This window comes from Schistocerca serialis, chromosome 6 (assembly GCF_023864345.2).
Source record: "Schistocerca serialis cubense isolate TAMUIC-IGC-003099 chromosome 6, iqSchSeri2.2, whole genome shotgun sequence".
Classification (NCBI taxonomy): Eukaryota; Metazoa; Arthropoda; class Insecta; order Orthoptera; family Acrididae; genus Schistocerca; species Schistocerca serialis.
The window spans coordinates 331114360-331132532 of NC_064643.1; the positions used below are offsets into that span (position 1 = coordinate 331114360).

General features: G+C 37.2%; 1 protein-coding gene across 1 annotated transcript in view; it reads left to right on the top strand.

The window, feature by feature from the left end:
* The window catches only part of LOC126484449 (uncharacterized), a 397416-nt gene that overhangs the window by 294336 nt on the left and 84907 nt on the right, over window positions 1-18173 (top strand). Inside the window, exons 6-9 of the mRNA XM_050107970.1 lie at window positions 8927-9031; window positions 10014-10131; window positions 17615-17742; window positions 17826-17976. Coding sequence (XP_049963927.1) covers window positions 8927-9031; window positions 10014-10131; window positions 17615-17742; window positions 17826-17976 — 502 coding nt within the window. The remainder of the gene's footprint in view (window positions 1-8926; window positions 9032-10013; window positions 10132-17614; window positions 17743-17825; window positions 17977-18173) is intronic.

An 18173-nucleotide genomic window follows, 5' to 3' on the forward strand; every position in this document is an offset into this window, starting at 1 on the left:
GCCTTCCTTTTGGTGAACTTGTTGATCACTAGGCCGTGAAACTCAGATTCACCCACCGAGCAAGGTGGCACAGTGATTAGCACACTGGACTCGCATTCGGGAAGATGACAGTTCAATCCCGCGTCCGTCCATCCTGATCTAGGTTTTTCGTGATTTCTGTAGATCACTTCAGGCAGATGCTGGAATGGTTCCTTTGAAATGACATGGCCGAGTTCCTTCCCTATCTTTCCGTAATCCGAGCTTGTGCTCTGTCTCTAATGACCTCGTTGTCGACAGACGTTAAACACTAATCTCCTCCTCCTCCTCCTCCTCCTCAGATTCACTCCTCAACTGTCATAAGCGACCTTTTTCAGTGGATAATAGAGTGAAGTTTGTAAATTTTATTGAATTTGTGAACTATATACATAATTTTTTATCCTTTCCAGGGCTATAAAGCTTCTGTCAGCTAAGGCACTAGATGCAAGAACAGTCAAAAAAGTTCAGAGATTTACAATGTTATGGTATTCTGTTTGGAGTCTATTTGACTTAATAGACCTGAACAAATTAACAACACATTCATATCACATTTCTCCTGAAATACATTTAACCACTAGCTGTGATCTTAGAAGTAAAAATCAAAAATTATCCATAGTGGTATTTTAGTTGTTGTAAAGTAAGTTCAGGAACATAGTATTTATATTTATCAATATTATATACATTTAAAAGTTCAGAAAATAACATAGTCTATGTTAAGGACTCTTATCTTGTAACTGTTCATTATTTCACACTAGATTTTTCTTAAGTTTGCTTCTAAGCTGACTGCATTGTACCTAGGATGTTTAGTTAACAGTTCATCTATATGTTGCCCATGAATGACTATTTTCCCAAATTCTTTCAAATCTGTGACATTTGGTTTTCAACATTTCTCAGAATTCATAATTTTTTTTCACGTAATATTCACTGTCATAATCTCTGGCTTGCAGTAAGTTGGATAATGCGTCAGTGAGAGGGAAAATATATGCAAGAGTGTGTAGAAAGAAACTGAAACGGACATCTTGCATAGTGATTTTAAATCCATGAGCTGTTCCTTGGTCTCACTTCTTATCTGAATCTGTTATCTTCTTGAAAAGTGAAATCAGTTCATGGAATGAGATGCAGAGCTCCACTTCTGGCACTCATTTCTGTACTTCTTCATTTAGAGTGCTGGTTCTTTTGGATAAGGTGGAGAAGCAAATGCCAAGAACATTCAAACAGAGGAAAACAGTCTACATTCTTTGACCTTTGACATGGCTTACAATAGCATTAAATTCAGTCAGTGAGTGAAGTAGTGAACAAACATTGCACTAGGAAATGTGTTCTTCAGTGTAGACTGCAACCCATTCCAATGATCAGCCATAACTGCACCACCATCATAACTCTTATGCTACCTGATGTTCATGAATTTTAAAAATATTTCATGGAGTCCACCATCAGTTATGACACAGCAAAATACTGACACCTGCAATAAATTATTCACATTAGTTACTTTGTCCAGAATAACAGAGACAAAATTCGATTCACTTAGCTCCTTTCTTGTTTTATTCATGAGTGTGTGTGAAACATGAACATTTAAATGATTCTGTATTGGATTTGACATTCCTTTAGTCATTGAAGGATGTTTTAAATGATGTTTGAGCTTTTCATCGTATTTACTGTGGAGATGTAAGAGTTCAATGTATTTACCTTTATTCAGGGACCCATGTGATCCATCATTTTCTCTGAGCACTATCTCTTCCACTGATGAGAAAAACACTTTATCAGCTAAACATTCCATTATGTCCATGGACATCAGACGACACAATAACTAACACTATTCCAAATAGGTTTATAAACAACAGACATGGCCTTTGTGATCAGGGTATCATCACAACTATTCATTATTGTTGTCAAGTTATGTATTGTGCAATATTGCAGTGCCTGTGTTGTTCACAATCACAAATACATTGCAAAGTTCCTTCGGACATGCATGCATGTCTGAAGGAACAGGCATTGCACCAACTACAGCCATTATGAAATGTACAGGATTATTACAAATGATTGAAGCGATTTCACAGCTCTACAATAACTTTATTATTTGAGATATTTTCACAATGCTTTGCACACACATACACAAACTCAAAAAGTTTTTTTAGGCATTCACAAATGTTTGATATGTGTCCCTTCAGTGATTCAGCAGACATTGAGCCGATAATCAAGTTCCTCCCACACTCAGCGCAGCGTGTCCCCATCAATGAGTTCGAAAGCATTGTTGATGCGAGCTCGCAGTTCTGGCACGTTTCTTGGTAGAGGAGGTTTAAACACTGAATCTTTCACATAACCCCACAGAAGAAATAGCATGGCGTTAAGTCATGAATTGCGGACCATGATCTCCACCACGACCGATCCATCGGTTTTCCAATCTCCTGTTTAAGAAATGCCGAACATCATGATGGAGGTGTAGTGGAGCACCATCCTGTTGAAAGATGAAGTCAGCACTGTCGATCTCCAGTTGTGGCATGAGCCACTTTTCCAGCATGTCCAGATACATGTGTCCTGTAACGTTTTTTTCGCAGAAGAAAAAGGGGCCGTAAACTTTAAACCGTGAGATTGCACAAAACACATTAACTTTTGGTGAATTGCGAATTTGCTGCATGAATGCATGAGGATTCTCTACTGCCCAAATTCGCACATTGTGTCTGTTCACTTCACCATTAAGAAAAAATGTTGCTTCATCACTGAAAACAAGTTTCGCACTGAACGCATCCTCTTCCATGACCTGTTGCAACCACGCCGAAAATTCAAAGCGTTTGACTTTGTCATCAGGTGTCAGGGCTTGTAGCAATTGTAAACGGTAAGGCTTCTTCTTTAGCCTTTTCCGTAAGATTTTCCAAACTGTCGGCTGTGGTACGTTTAGGTCCCTGCTTGCTTTATTCGTCGACTTCTGCGGGCTACGCGTGAAACTTGGGCGCACGCGTTCAACCGTTTCTTCGCTCACTGCAGGCCGACCTGCTGATTTCCCCTTACAGAGGCATCCAGAAGCTTTAAACTGCGCATACCATCGCCGAATGGAGTTAGCAGTTGGTGGATCTTTGTTGAACTTCGTCCTGAAGTGTCGTTGCACTGTTATGACTGACTGATGTGAGTGCATTTCAAGCACGGCATACGCTTTCTCGGCTCCTGTCACCATTTTGTCTCACTGCGCTCTCGAGCACTCTGGCGGCAGAAACCTGAAGTGCGGCTTCAGCCGAACAAAACTTTATGAGTTTTTCTACGTATCTGTAGTGTGTCGTGACCATATGTCAATGAATGGAGCTACAGTGAATTTATGAAATCGCTTCAATCATTTGTAATAGCCCTGTATTTGCAATTGCAAATATAGGCAACCATCAGCTGTACAAATGAAAACTGTGCTGGAACAGTATAAGTACAGTTTGTTGACACATGATTGATTACTTTGTTGACACATGGTTGATGACATACAGAGGTTTGTGTCTGGCTGTGAGTCACGCTCAGATAGCCTAATGGTAAGGCATCGGTTCATGATAAGTGGGAAATCTGGGTTTGTGCACTGGTCTGGCACAGATATTCATTGTCATCATTCCATTATACAGCTGATGGTGTCCATATTCACAACTGCAAATAAATTTCATATAGTTATGTACTGAAGCACTATGCAAGATTTCATCTCAGTTGTTACACATTATTCAGGTGTATGTCTACCTTCTTGTATTATGTTCCTCTTTTCTTGGAAATTGCTGGTGGCAAAACCGTGCATGAGAATCCCACGGTCTGCACATTCACACTTACGTAGCCCTGCTTTGGTTTCCATGTTTTCTCCACTCTGCACTGTCACATGCAATGAGCATGGTTGCTTACTTTCTCACCAGCTGCAGTATACCTGTGTGATGCTTAGTGGAAATTGCTAATTACACATTTGAAACTATGTTTCAAATGTGTAATTAGTCATTTACCTTAATCATGAGCAAATTTTCCATAGCATAAAAAAAGAAAATCCAACTTATAATTATTTTATCCTCACAGCAAGGCCCGCAGTTACACCATTGTGAAGTCATCCTGGCAGCAGTAGCTTTAAAATGCCTTTTTGAGTAACAACCTCATCATAATAACAACCTTTATAAAGGTATGGTTCTGCACAGAAGTGGAGAAGTACCATACTAACCCTGACCCAGCTTTGGCCTTGTACTGGGCTGACAATGCTTTAGTCTTCAAAATTCCTTCAATACCATTGAAAGAAAGAAAAGTACAGTTGATGCATACATGACATTTTCTACAAAAACTGTGTAAACTTTGTAAACATCCCAAATAATTACTCCTGGGTGAAAATGCTGTCCCTGACAAATACCAAGGATGCATATAATTCATTTTCTTCAATCTTTGTAGAATATTTTGATATCTGCTTTCCAAAGATGTCAAAAACTTAAATGCATGCATAGCGAGTCTACTCGCTATGATGCACGGTGACAGACAGCCAAGTTGCTGGACCACAGCTGGCATGAAAAATTATTGTAGAAGTGTAAAAGATTAATTTTGTAAATTAAAATATCCACTAATTCACAGTTTATTTAATATGTTAATAATTACAAGATAGTACATCAAATAGTAACTGCCAGGGCAAAATTTCTGAGAAATGACAGGTCTGATAGCAAATCTAAAGCTATGTGGGGACGTGAGGAACAGGGAAGCATTCTCAAAAGCACAGAAAACGTTAATGTTAAAAAAAGAAGAGTTGCCAAATTATATAAGCAATTATTTCTCATATGCCAAAACTTCATTATACTCAGAATTCATAAATCAAACAAAAGAAAAAAAAATCAGAATGTTCAAAAAGCTGCTTGTGCCACAAGGGGAGATCTAACAAACTAACATGAAATGTTACAACCGATAAAAAACTTGAAATTTAACCAGCAGGAGTAGATGAGTTGCTGATGCCTGACATACCTGACATAATCTAGACTGCTCCACAGATTGCAAGGGACTTGGCACACATTGCAACTTCAATGCTGGAGTGTTTCCTGAAAGGCTGAAAATCCTGAAAGTGAAGTCATTATTTAAAAGCAGTGAGAAGGAGGCGGTAAAAAACTGTTGGCCAATATCACTCTGTCCAGATTAGAAAGATTGTTGAACCACTAACTCAACAAATATCTAAATTACCATAATTTACTGAACAAAACAGCATGGCTCTCAGGTGTGTAAAACTACAGAAACAGCAGTAATGCACTTTACTAAGCAAGTAATCAGAAATTTAGAAAAAAAAAAACAATAGGAGTTAATTTAGATCTCTCCAAAGTTTTTGACACTGTCAATTACTGCTTCCTTTTAGAAAAATTGGATGCATTTGATATTCAAGGGACAGGCAAAAAGCAGTTTGGATTCAAACTACAAAGCTAGATACAGATAGTGGGACTGATATAAGCTTTCTACAATCACAAAATCAGTTTAGTATTAGATGCAAAAAAAGAAACGAAAAAAAAGAGGAAATAGAAGTATCACAAAGGAGAGTTCTAGGTCCCATATTATTTCATATCAATTAAATGACACACATCTCAGATAGTGCAGCCAACATCATGCTATACACAGATGATACTAGTGTGATAATAAAACAATAAAAATAATCAGTTTTTGAAAATATAATGTAATTGTATAGATAAAAAATCTACTTGCTAAGTGGTGGCAGCAGAAAACATGTACAAAGGTTAAGCAAAAATGAAAGCTTTCAGAGTCAGTGACTCCTTCTTCTGGCAGAAAGAAGGAAAAATAGCAGTCTTTCCTTCTCATCCCATCTGCTAACTCACCCCTTACCCATACGCTCCCCATTTCCTAAAACTCACCAGTTCAGTCGTTCACACCTCTCCATCCCCTTCAGCCTTCCTATCAGACGAAGGAGCCACTGGCTCGAAAACCTTGCATTTTACTTACCCTTTGTATACATTTTCTTCTGCCACCACTTGGAGAGTAGATTTTTTATCCATGCTATAACATTATAGGGTAACAATAAGTGTGTCAAAGCAGTTGCTGCAAACAACTACCGATAAAGGTCACAAGTAAGTCCACCCTAAGTTCAGTGCAAACAGGATAACATTAAATGTAAATATAACAGTCTACATACAATAGGGAAAAATAATCTGGTGTTGGATGACAAAGTCATAGACATGGAGTAGCATCTACAAAATTGCTGGGAATTCATGTTGATGAAAACTCAAATTTTAGTGACCATGTAATAAAGTTTGCATGGAAACTCAATTCACCTGTTTTGTTGTAGAATTATCACAAACATTTTTACACCAGAAGGTGCCAGGATGGCATACCTTCATTATTTTCAGTCTCTTGCAACATACCGAATAATATTTTATGGTTCCACCATTTGCCACTTAATCAATTACAGAAATAATAACACACATAGAGGAAGCTTGAAACACTAACAATACATTCACTATACATATACAAAAATGTGTTTTACATATATCAGACTGAACTTGAAGATTTTCAGACAAATGGTGACTTTTGTAGTTACAATACTGGAAACAGCATGGCACTCCATACATAGCAAACAAAAAGAACAGACACGCAAAGCTATATACGCCATATCGGCATTAAACTTTACAACAGACTGCCAGTCTGCATCAGAAGGTTAGAAGATGAATGGCAGAATTTATAAGATATATACTCAAGCAATATTTTTACTCGGTAAATGACTGTGTTGGCCAATAATAACATTTTTCTAGAAATGTGCATATTAAGGAAAAACCAAAAATAATGTTTTACACCCCTTATGATTTTAATTACTTATCTAATAGACAGCTGTTGTCTGATGTAAAAGCTTTACTCAATCATTATTGTGTATAACGGGATTTGCTGGTTATTGATAACAAAAGTACGTTTACATCTATATGACTAATCTGCAGTTCACACCGAAGTACCTGGCAGAGGCTTCGTTGAACCATCCCTTGACTGCTTCTCTATCATTTCTCTTGAACATCAGATGCAAAAAACAAACATTTCAATCTTTTGATGTTTGTTCTGATACCTCTTATTTTACTACGAAGATCATTTCTTCCTATGTAGATGGGCGTCAGTAAAATATTTTCACATTCAGAGAAGGAAGTTGATGATTGAAATTTTGCAAAAAGATCTTTCTGTAACAAAAAATGTTTTTCTTTTATGATTGCTAATCCAACTTCCTATCTGTGTCACTCTGTCTCCTATTTTGTGATAATACAAAATGAGCTGCTCTTCTTCAAACTTGTTTGATGGCTTCCATCAATCATATCTGACAAGGATCCTGTACTGTGCACCAATACTCCAGAAGAGGATGAACAAGCATAGTACATTTGTTGCATCTTCCATCTGTTCTACCAATAAAATAGAGTATTTGATTCACCTTCCCCAAAACATTTTCTGTGTGATAATTCCAATTACACCATTTATCTATCAAGCCTATGCCTGGTGACGAAGGATAGAGGAAGGGAATGAAAAATTCCTTTATTTTGAATGAGTGAGGTTCCAGTATATGTCTCAAAGGAAATTTCAATTGAGAAAATTAATAAATGTGATACATAAGTGCATATCCTTAGGGAGTAGTTTGCAAAACTATTAATTCCTTCCTTGGGGAGGAGAGGGGGATAAACTGGGGGAGGTTAGAAAGGAAAGGCAGTTCACTCAGACTCCATGATGAGAGGGACCCACTTACAATGAGAATAGGGATAAACAAAGACCCATGGGGAGGCATCAGAGCACTTTTTGAACTAACAGTTTCCTCCTTGGGAAGAAGAGAGGGATACCAGAATGAATTTTCTCTCTGGAGTGAATTGTCCCACTTGAAACTTCCTGTCAGGTTAAAGCTGTGTGCCAGACACAATTTGGTTGGTTGATTTGGGGAGTAAAAGGACTAAACTGCATGGTTATCAGCACCTACGAGACAGAGAATATAGCCTGGGACCTATGCCATTTGCAGAAGTTACAAAGCAGTGCACACTCCACTGCAGAGTGAAAATTCATTCTGGAAACAATCCTCCAGTGTGGCAAAGTCATGTCTCTGCAGTAGCCGTACTTTCAGGAATATTGATCCAACAATGTATTCAGGAGGACTTAAGTGAAGTTCAGAAGGCAGGAGATGGAGTAGTGGTGGAAGTAGGACTGCAAGGACAGGTTGTAAGTCATGCTTGGATAGCTCAGTTGGTACAGCATTTGCTGCAACAGGTGAGATCCCAGGTTTGAGTCTTGGTCTGGCACGCAGTTTTAATCTGCCAGGAAGTTTCAAGAGAAGGGCAGATTGGGGAAGACGTGTCTATTGGCAGTTCTGAAATTGCTCCTTCTGAAGGAAAATAGCTTCTTTCAAGGAATGTAATTTGGCTGTGGACCCAAGCATGAAAAAAAATTATGTAAATTCAGTGAAAATTATGGAAGATCTGAAAAGTACACTTTAAGTATCATTACATTAGTGATTTTGTATAATTTTTAATGTCCACCTGACCGGCATCTACATTAGTTATTGTTTCCTTAATTTCATCACCACACTTTGATTGCCACTGTATAGCTTAACTTAGTTCTTTGTAAAGCTATTAATTTTAAATGGAGTGACTTGAACATATTTAGAAAATTATCTACTACTGCTCAAAAGTGATGTTTCTCCATTCTGAGTTTAATTTAATTGAAGTTGGAAGTTATTCAGTGTGACCATGTGCCTTTCATTATAAATTATAATAAACAAAAATACTTTAGTCAATTTATGAACTGTATAGTTTTTATGTAATTAGCCAGGGCAGGGGCATTTTTTGTGCAGGCCCATAGTTGTATGAAATAAGAGGAACTACAGAACAAACATTGATAGTTAAATGTAATATTACATTTTAGATGTGTGTTACAAACATAATTGTCAATAAAATTCTAATAGATACACAAAATTTTGTAGCAGGTGGATGTTAGAAAAGCAGCTATGCCAGAGAATTATACAACTGAAGATGAAATGGCCTTAAAAACCTATGAAGATATATTAGCAACAGCAATTTTAAACAAGGTGGGTCATCTGAATCACGTGTTAGAAAAATTTCCTTGTACTGACTTTAGTGAAGAAGTTGTTTGTTAAACTTTACACTGTAATTTCTTAAACCTGAGAGAGAATTTCCAGCTTGTACATGACAAATAAGCCACGAGTAGTGTTTTTTGAGAAAGGAGTTGCTTATTGTATACCCTTTTTTTAATCAGTATTTAAGTCTTCATTCCAAATCCTAATTCAAAAGTAACAAAAAAACCACAACCGAAACCAAAAATAATGCTTTAAGTGTCAGATGTTTTTACTGTATCAAGGATAAGATTAACGTGAAAATATTGATTCACAACACATTAGCTTTCTGAAGAAGACACAGTGTTTCTAGCTGATAAGATATTAATATTTTTTCTTCACCTACTGGAGTAGGCTTCCTTTACCTTGCTTCAAAAATTACATTTCTTCCTCAGTTCATGTCCAAGATTTGTTTCCGAATTTTAGAATAGGAGTAGCCATTACTTTTTAAAATTTTAGTTATTAGGTTTTTTTTTTTAAATTTTAGTCTTGTATCTTTCTTTGTATTGTCAATCATTGTTCTGTGTACAGTGGAAGAAAAAACTGAAATAGGAATTGTATATATCCCTGGCGTCATTATAATGCATGAATCACTTTAACTGATGCACTAATTAGTAATGCAGAATTTGCTTTCTCTTTTCAACCTAAATGTATAAGAAGGAGATAAGTAAATAATACAGCAATAAGATGTCCATTATGTATACTTTCTAGAAAAATTATTTATATTTCCAGAGCAGTCTATTTAGTCCATGTGAAGACTTTGAAATATTGTACAACTTGTATGGCTTTGTGCTACACTCGGGCTTAATTCAATACTGGCTGACAGCTTCAGGAACAGGAAGCCAGCATAGTGCAAGCTAGCTCAGCTGTTCACACTAGCAGTCACAGAGACTCTCATGATAGACTGTCATAAGTAAGATCAGTTTTCATGTTGTAGGTTATTGAAAAATACCAGGCTCACAGGTTTCATAACGGTTCAGCCATAGATGGCAACAGCAACATCCTCAGTTCCAGCTACTCCACAGTGTCCATGGAGCAACAAACAAAATACATAAGTAAGTTATGTCGCAAAATTTAAGAGCTGTCAAATGATAAGATTATATGTACTTTTTGTTCCAAAAGATCCTTAGTGAGGAGATCGTACATGATGTAGAACATGTCTTAAAAATAAGAGTACACAGTAAACATTTACAAAGAAAAACAAATATGCTAATTTACCTTCCACAGATCCCAAGTGTACTGGTCCTTATGAGCGCAGAATAAGTCAAAAAATCATAAATATATTTTTGTTTAAAATGTAATAAACAAGATGTCACAAAATTTGTAAATGTTTAATACTCTTATATGCATATAATAATCCTTAGGCTATTGTAGCCATGTATCATCAAACAGAAAAACGTATTTACAAAATCTATTACAAACAAGACTTGTTAAAAAGAGTAAAGTCTTATTTTTCAAAGCAAAAACTTTCTTTAGAAAGGTTTAATTATTTTCTAAATTAAGATTATTTGAAAATCTGTGTTCTGAATTTTAAAAGCTTGGTTTTGTGAGGAATAATTATGGGTGAATCAGAACTCCACCAACAAACTTTCAGAGGTTGATCAGGGATATGTTCTGAGAATTTTTTTTACAAAGGAACCATGGTCTCTGGCAAATCATTACAGAGTTATTGTATTTTGTTTGTTTCCTTACCCCAGTAATTTTTGTATCTGTGCTGCACTGAAAATAGTGCATAACAGTGTAAATGTTGATAGTATGCACTGGGTGTCTTGTTTCCATTTGGTCATGGTACATGCTGTTGGCAACCGTAATACCCTCCTTATCTTGTTGCTCTCAAGTCTGCATTCAGTACTGCTCATTTCTGTCCAGGGTTTTATTTTCCATCAGTGTTAGTTGTACATTAACAGTGATACACAACAGTAGAATTGCAGCATTTTTGCGTCTTTATATAAGTGTTATGGCATTACTCAAATGGTTCAAATGGCTCTGAGCACAATGAGGTTTAACATCGGTGGTCATCAGTCCCCTAGAACTTAAACCTAACTAACCTAAGGACATCACACACATCCATGCCCGAGGCAGGATTCGAACCTGCAACCGTAGCGGTCACACGGTTCCAGACTGAAGTGCCTAGAACCGCACAGCCATAACAGCCGGCTATGGCATTACTCTGTGCTGTGTGTGGTGCATTTTGGTTATTGCATCTTATAAAGGCTTCTTCACTATTGTGAAGGTATTTTTACAGAAATGAAGGCAACTGCAGTAACAAACTGAATCAATCAATAATTGCATTATTACTTCATAATGAGCCACTGGAGACCTTATACCAAAATACTCAAAAGGTATCTCTGAACAATCTCAGGAAGATTGTCAGTGAAGTTCTGGTTCACCCTGTACATAGTACAGTCATCTTCCATCTGCTAAGTACACAGATAACATACAATAACAAATGATGTCTTCCACCATTCATTTTCTTAGTGTACATACAGTTGAGGCACCACTGCACCTTCATCTTATTTTTAATGAAACACCAGGCAAATCATTGTGTACAGTACCAGTACAAACAGAAATATTTTGTATGGTGAAGCCACTACTAAGAATGAAAATGGCATCCTTTTCTTCAGCAGGACTGACTGATCGGGTTTGCCTGTTTTGGTAAAAACTGTTTTATTGTTTCTCAAAATATTCGTCTTTAAAATTTGTACAATTCTGCATGTGGTTGAACCAATACTGGAAACAGTGTTTTTCCATTGTAATATTGGAATCTCAAAAGAAGGTTTGGTTGTTCACACGTTTTGTTTGACATAAGGGAACAAAAGTATATAGTTAAGTCATAAATCAGGTGCATATGGGCAATGAAATATTAATTCAGTGTTTTTCTCCATCAAGCAAGCAATGTGCTCTTGGAGTCTTTTGTGAAGGCATGTGAATGCTGAGCATGTGCAACACATTAAACAAAGGGCACTTGAGAAGTCAGCTGTAGCTGAACATTTCCAGGAATAAAGACATAAAACACAAATCAAAAAGATGAGGATTCTGTTATAAAGGAGGCAGCTGAGATTAGCCTAAACTGCAACAGTTTTAACAGAGAGCAGACGTATACCCTTGGTAGAGCATGGGGACAGGCTTCAGATATCAAGTGAAAGCAAAGACAGATGCTTGATGCTTGTAGGGAAACATGGTGCTGGGTCCTTGCATCACTTGACATCACCGGTTCAGTAGTGATCCACAACTACTACAACCTGCCCATCTCACCTTCCTGCATAGGCATCACTTTGGCCCTCTTTTGAAGGTTCCAACTGCTGCTATCATGCCTATGAAAGCAAAACACCATGCCAGGCCTGGTAGTTAGTTGTTTCTTACTCCTGATAGTGATGGTAGATAACAGCCTTGATAGCTCAAGCGTTTTATTGAAGTGATATGCTTGTAAAACAAGAAGATTTTAATCAAATAATGAACTGCTTGACATGCTGTGAAACAGCTGGCATTTTTATGATTAAGAATTATGTGATATTTTCAGTTGTTTCACTTGACTTCACTAATGACTTGTGGCACACAAATTGTTGTACACCATTCAGCATTTACTATTCTCTTATCCTCTAAAGCAATGGTCACTACATGTCCAATGTAACTAAAGAAACAAGTGACCATTTTCTTGAAAGTACTTTGTGAACACTCAACTTTTGTTGGTTGTGGTTCATGTTGAAAGAACCACACTCTTTATTGCTGCTTAGTTTCTATCTCTTATGAATACACCCACATTTTGTCTCCTATAATGATTTGTTTATGAATGTTGCCAATTTTTTGAGAATTCCCTTGAACCAATAGACATGTTTGAGCTTCAGCCAAATTGTGCAAAATGCATTGGGAACAGATCTTTTGCACAGCAGAATGTAGTGAAGTCTGTCTAAGGTTGCTTCTATTTTATGGTAACCAAAGAAACAATTCATCATTTTATTTTATGTACATTATGAATGAACCAATTTTGTTTGTTTCAGTTCATCTTGAAACACCTAGACTGCTGTTTGGTTTCTGTCTTGTATGAATGTATCCAATATTGCCAATATTGTGGAAAGGATAGATTGCTACTCAGCATATAGAGGAGAGGTTGTGTCACAACAAAAAAACTGCTATACATTGAGCTTCCAGCCAAAACGCCTTCTTCTGAAGTAGAAAACACACACACACACACACACACACACACACACACACACACACAACCACTGTCTCTGCCTGCTGTGTCCTCAGTCTGCAACTCAGCATCTCCTTTATATGGTGAGCAGCAATCTATCGTTTTCATAATACTGTAGTTATTCCATTGTAGACTTTCCATTATTATATCTGATATTGAGTTTTTTGGAACAACATCAAATTTTGCTCAATTGTCGCAGTTTCTCACTGGTGGAAGCTTGACCATGAAAACATTCTGCTAATAAAAGCTTTAAACAATAGTGATGTCACATCTCACATCACTGTCATTAGTGTGAACTGAAAAGGCAACCTTATACAAGAGCAAATCACTGTAATCTTCCTTATTTATTTAACACTTCATAATTTCTAGGAAATAGTTACATGTTCTCTGCGCTTACACATGTGTCAAACTGGGAAAGATGTGAATCATAAGTCACAATATGACAATTAATGTATAAAATTGAACAAAGATATTCCTATCGTAGCAGTAACGAATTTCAAGGCAGTTACTGAAAATAATCAATTTTTGTAAGTGTGAAGCCACTGGATATATAAAAATACCTACCAGTAAATCACTGGCACTAGCAAACGCATATAAAGGTACTGAAATTTGTAAGCTTTCGGAGTCAGTGTCTCTTTCTTCTGGCAGAAGGATTGAAGTGGAAGGAAGAGGGGTGAAGGAAAAGGAGTGGTGAGATTTAAGAAATGTGGAGAGATTGGGTGAGAAGGACAGACTGATTGTTGGGAACTGCACTGGACAAGATGTGAAAGCCTGAGAGCTTAAAGGTGGAAAAAGGGGTAAGTGCATTCATTGTATGTGGCAGATATGGGGGAAGGGGGGGGGGGGGGAATAGACAGGTCAGAAAATAAGATATAGAAACTTAAAGGGGAGTGAAAAGATGATGATGATGATGATGATGATGATGATGATGATGATGATTGGTTTGTGGGGTGCTCAACTGCGTGGTTATCAGCACCCGTACAAATTCCCAACCTTTGCTCAGTCCAAACTCGCCACTTTCATGAAAGAAAGATGATGAAATGATGAGGACAACACACCCAGTCATCTCGAGGCAGGTGAAAATACCTGAACCCACTGGGAATCAGACCCAGGACCCCGTGCTCGGGAAGCGAGAACGTGACTGCGAGACCACGAGCTGTGGACGGGAGTGAAAAGAGGAGTAGTTATTGAGAAGAAATGCTAAACAAAAGAAATTAACGTAACTTAAGGCCAGGTGGGTGGCAACAATCAAGGACATGTTGTAACAGCAGTTTACCACCTGCAGAGTTCTGAGAAACTGGCGTCTGGAGGAACAATCCAGATGACGTGGTGTGAAACAGGCACCGAGGTCACCACTATCATGTTGTATAGAGTGCTCTGCAACAGGATATTGTGTGCTGCCAGTATACACTCTCTGGCTATGCTCAGTCATGCTAACTGATAACTTGATTTAGTCATGACAATGTAAAAGGTCAAACAGTGTTTACATAACAGCTGGTATATGACGTGTGACATTTCACTGGTGGCTCTCCCTTTGATAGTATATGTTTTGCCAGTTGCAGGTCTTGTGTAGGTAGTGGTAGGAGGGTGCATGGGACAAGTCTTATAGAGGGGACAGTCACAGGTGTAGGAGCCATATGATAGGGAAATGAGTGCAGAAGTAGCATAGGTCTGACAAGAATATTGCGGAGATTACGAGGGTGATGGAAAGCTTTTCTAGGTGTGATGGGAGAAATGTTGGATGGACTGGGCCTCATTTCAGAGCATGATTTTAGGAAATCATAGACTTTTCAAAGTAGCTGAGTAATACAGTACTTATAATACTGAATGAAACAGGTGTACTCCTGAGTCATTTTTGGAGGGATCATCAGTAACAGGATTGGATGTGATGGCCCAGAAAATTGCTTTTGAACTAGCCTAGTGGGGTAATCACATCTAGTGAAGGCTAAAATACATCCTCCCTATTTAATTAAATTTCATACACATGCCACTGTCCTCAATGTTGACCTCATCATCCTCACCAAGAGCCAGCTATACACACTTCTTTTGGCATTAATCCCACTAACAAACAACAGTACTTATATTTCGACAGTTGCGATTCTTTCCATGTCAAACGTTCCCTCCCCTATGGCTTTGGCTCTTGAGGCAGACATATTTGTTCAGATGCAGACTCCTTACAGCAATACACCATTCTCATGTAAGCCTTCACTGGATATAATTATCCCACCAGTCTAATTCAAAAGCAGATTTCCTGGGCCATCACGTCCAATCCTGGTACTGCTGAACCCTCCAAAAAACAAAAGAGTATATCTCTTGTTGCTCAGTATATTCCAGTCTTAAATGTATGATCAGCTACTTTGATAAGGCTATGCTACCCTAAAATGAGGTAATTCTAAGATTTTTCCTACCACATCTAGAATAGCTTTTTGTCATCCTCCCAATCTCTGAAATATCCTTCTTGTCAGACCTCATGCTCCCTTCTCCACCCATTTCCTACCCCTGTGGCTGTCCCCACTGTAAGATTTGCCTCATGCACCCTCCTACCATCACCTATATGAGCCCTATAAGCTATGAAAGGGAGAGCCACCTGTGAAATGACACATATCATGTATTAGCTGTGACGCAAACCCTGATCAGCCTTTTTTATATTGGCATGACTACCATCAAGTTATCAGTTAGGATGAATGGGCATGAGCAGAGGATGAAAACTGGCAACACACAATATCCTTTTGCAGAGCACACTTTACAACACAACTGTCGTGATCTCAGTGCCTGTTTCACCACACGTGGAATCTGGATTCTTTCCCTAGACACCAGATTCTCAGAATTTCATAGGTGAGAAGCTTTTGTTACAACATGTCCTTGGTTCTCGCCACCCACTTCAATTAATTTACATCATTGTCTTTGGTCTCAGCATTTCGTCTCAGTAACTATTCCTTACTTCTCTCCTTGTAAGTTTTCTATATCTTTTATTTTCTGACTTGTGTATTTGTCCCTGCTGCTCCACCATCCCCTACCTCTAGCACATATAATGCACTTAGCTTTCCGAACTCTCCCCATTTCCTGAACCTCACCAGTCCTTTTTCTTCACTTGTCTTCTCTCCCCTTTTGCCATACGGAGCAACTGGCCCTGAAAGCTTGCAAATTTCAATACCTTTACATGCATTTTCTCCTGCCACAATAGTTGTCCTTTTTCATACCATTTCTCAAAATCAGAACTAGTCTGCTAAATTAGCTATGACATTTGTGTTTGCTGCATAAAGTGTGTTACGCTGAAATTGCCTTGTGCACTCAAAGAACCATAAAGAGGAAAATTTAAACTTAACACCACTATAAGAGATAATGTAAAGTACTAATATGATTATAGGATTATTTTATCTCAGTAATTAAATTTATCATTTTCCTTCAAAGTTATAGCTTCGGTTATCTCAGAAAGTTATCTTTGGACTCAACAAACCTTATGCAGCCAACTCAGAATATGTTTGAGCTATTTGTTTCCTTGTTTCTTTAGTCATAGAGATTTATCTTTGTTGATGTAAATATTTTCTTTGTTTGCAAAATAATTGACATCTTCTGTTTCCAACCAAAAAAATGTAAGAACAGCTTTTCAAACCTTCCTAAAATATTTGTCAAACGTGGAATTTAGAGTAAACTTTGTCATTGTCATTTTCTGTGCTTTTACCTGTTGTCCACAAAGAAAAAAATATTTATTTTAGAAATGCATGCAGTTGTTGGAACAATTCTAAATCAAATGATTCAGTCACAAATTTAATAATTCTGTGCATAGAACACATTCAGTTTTTCATCATCATCTCTGAACTCCACAAATAAATTATAAACAGAGAATGTGTGATTTATATTCCTCTATAATGCACTGTGTCCCAAGAAAAATTCAAATTACTCTGGAGAACAATAGCAATTTTGTTGCAGAGACTGTGTAATTTATTGGATAAAAGAGCTACAGATGTAGACCTAACAGCTACACACTTTCATGAGCCAGAAATTTACTCTCCTAAGCCTTTTTTATTCCTTTTGTTCTGAAAATGAATGTTGAGGAGTACATAAATTTTATGAATTTGAGGACATCCGTAACTTAAGTTAAACATAGCCACATGTCACTGGATATAATGTAAACATAGAATTTGTTTAGTTTATATATTTGGTTATCTGTATGATATTATTTGTATCTGTATGATTTGCTTCTGTTTATGTTCTTAATTATCTGCTTGAGTTGTATTTCTTAATCCTTATAATTTCATCTGCCTGTCGTTTATGGAATACCAATCCTGGTCTGCTATATATGAACTAGTTCAGTTGATTAAGTCATTGTGTTGATTGTCTTTAAGGTTCTCTGGAGATAGGAGTAAAGAAGGTCGATGATGAAAGTATTTCATCAAAAGATGTTAGTGAATCTGATTCAGATGAAATACAGTGGAAAAAATCAGAACTAACAGATCCCTCACTTTCTCTAACTGTAAGTATTAAAGCAGACATGTACTTTACGCATTTTACAATTTAAAAATGATTTAATTTCCATTTCCTTTCTTTTTTTTACAGATAGAGGAACGTATTGAGGAGGTTACCACTTATAGTAATTCTGAATGTGAAGATGACAATGGTGACTCTGATGAGAAGTTATTTGTACCTGATTTGAAGTTACTGCAAAGACGAGTACCATTTCCAGAGTTCGGCATGGATATTGTTGAAGGTGAGTGAAGTTTCTGCGGTTGATACTCACAGAAAGGAAGTATTTTACGAAATAGTTACAAATTAAACCATGAAATCAAACTCAGAAGTTAAGCAGAATAAAATAACATAACCCATTACAACAAGAAACATTTAGATGCATATCATAATTCTTTATCTACATGAAAATGGGAAGACACTGATTATCTAGCTATAAAA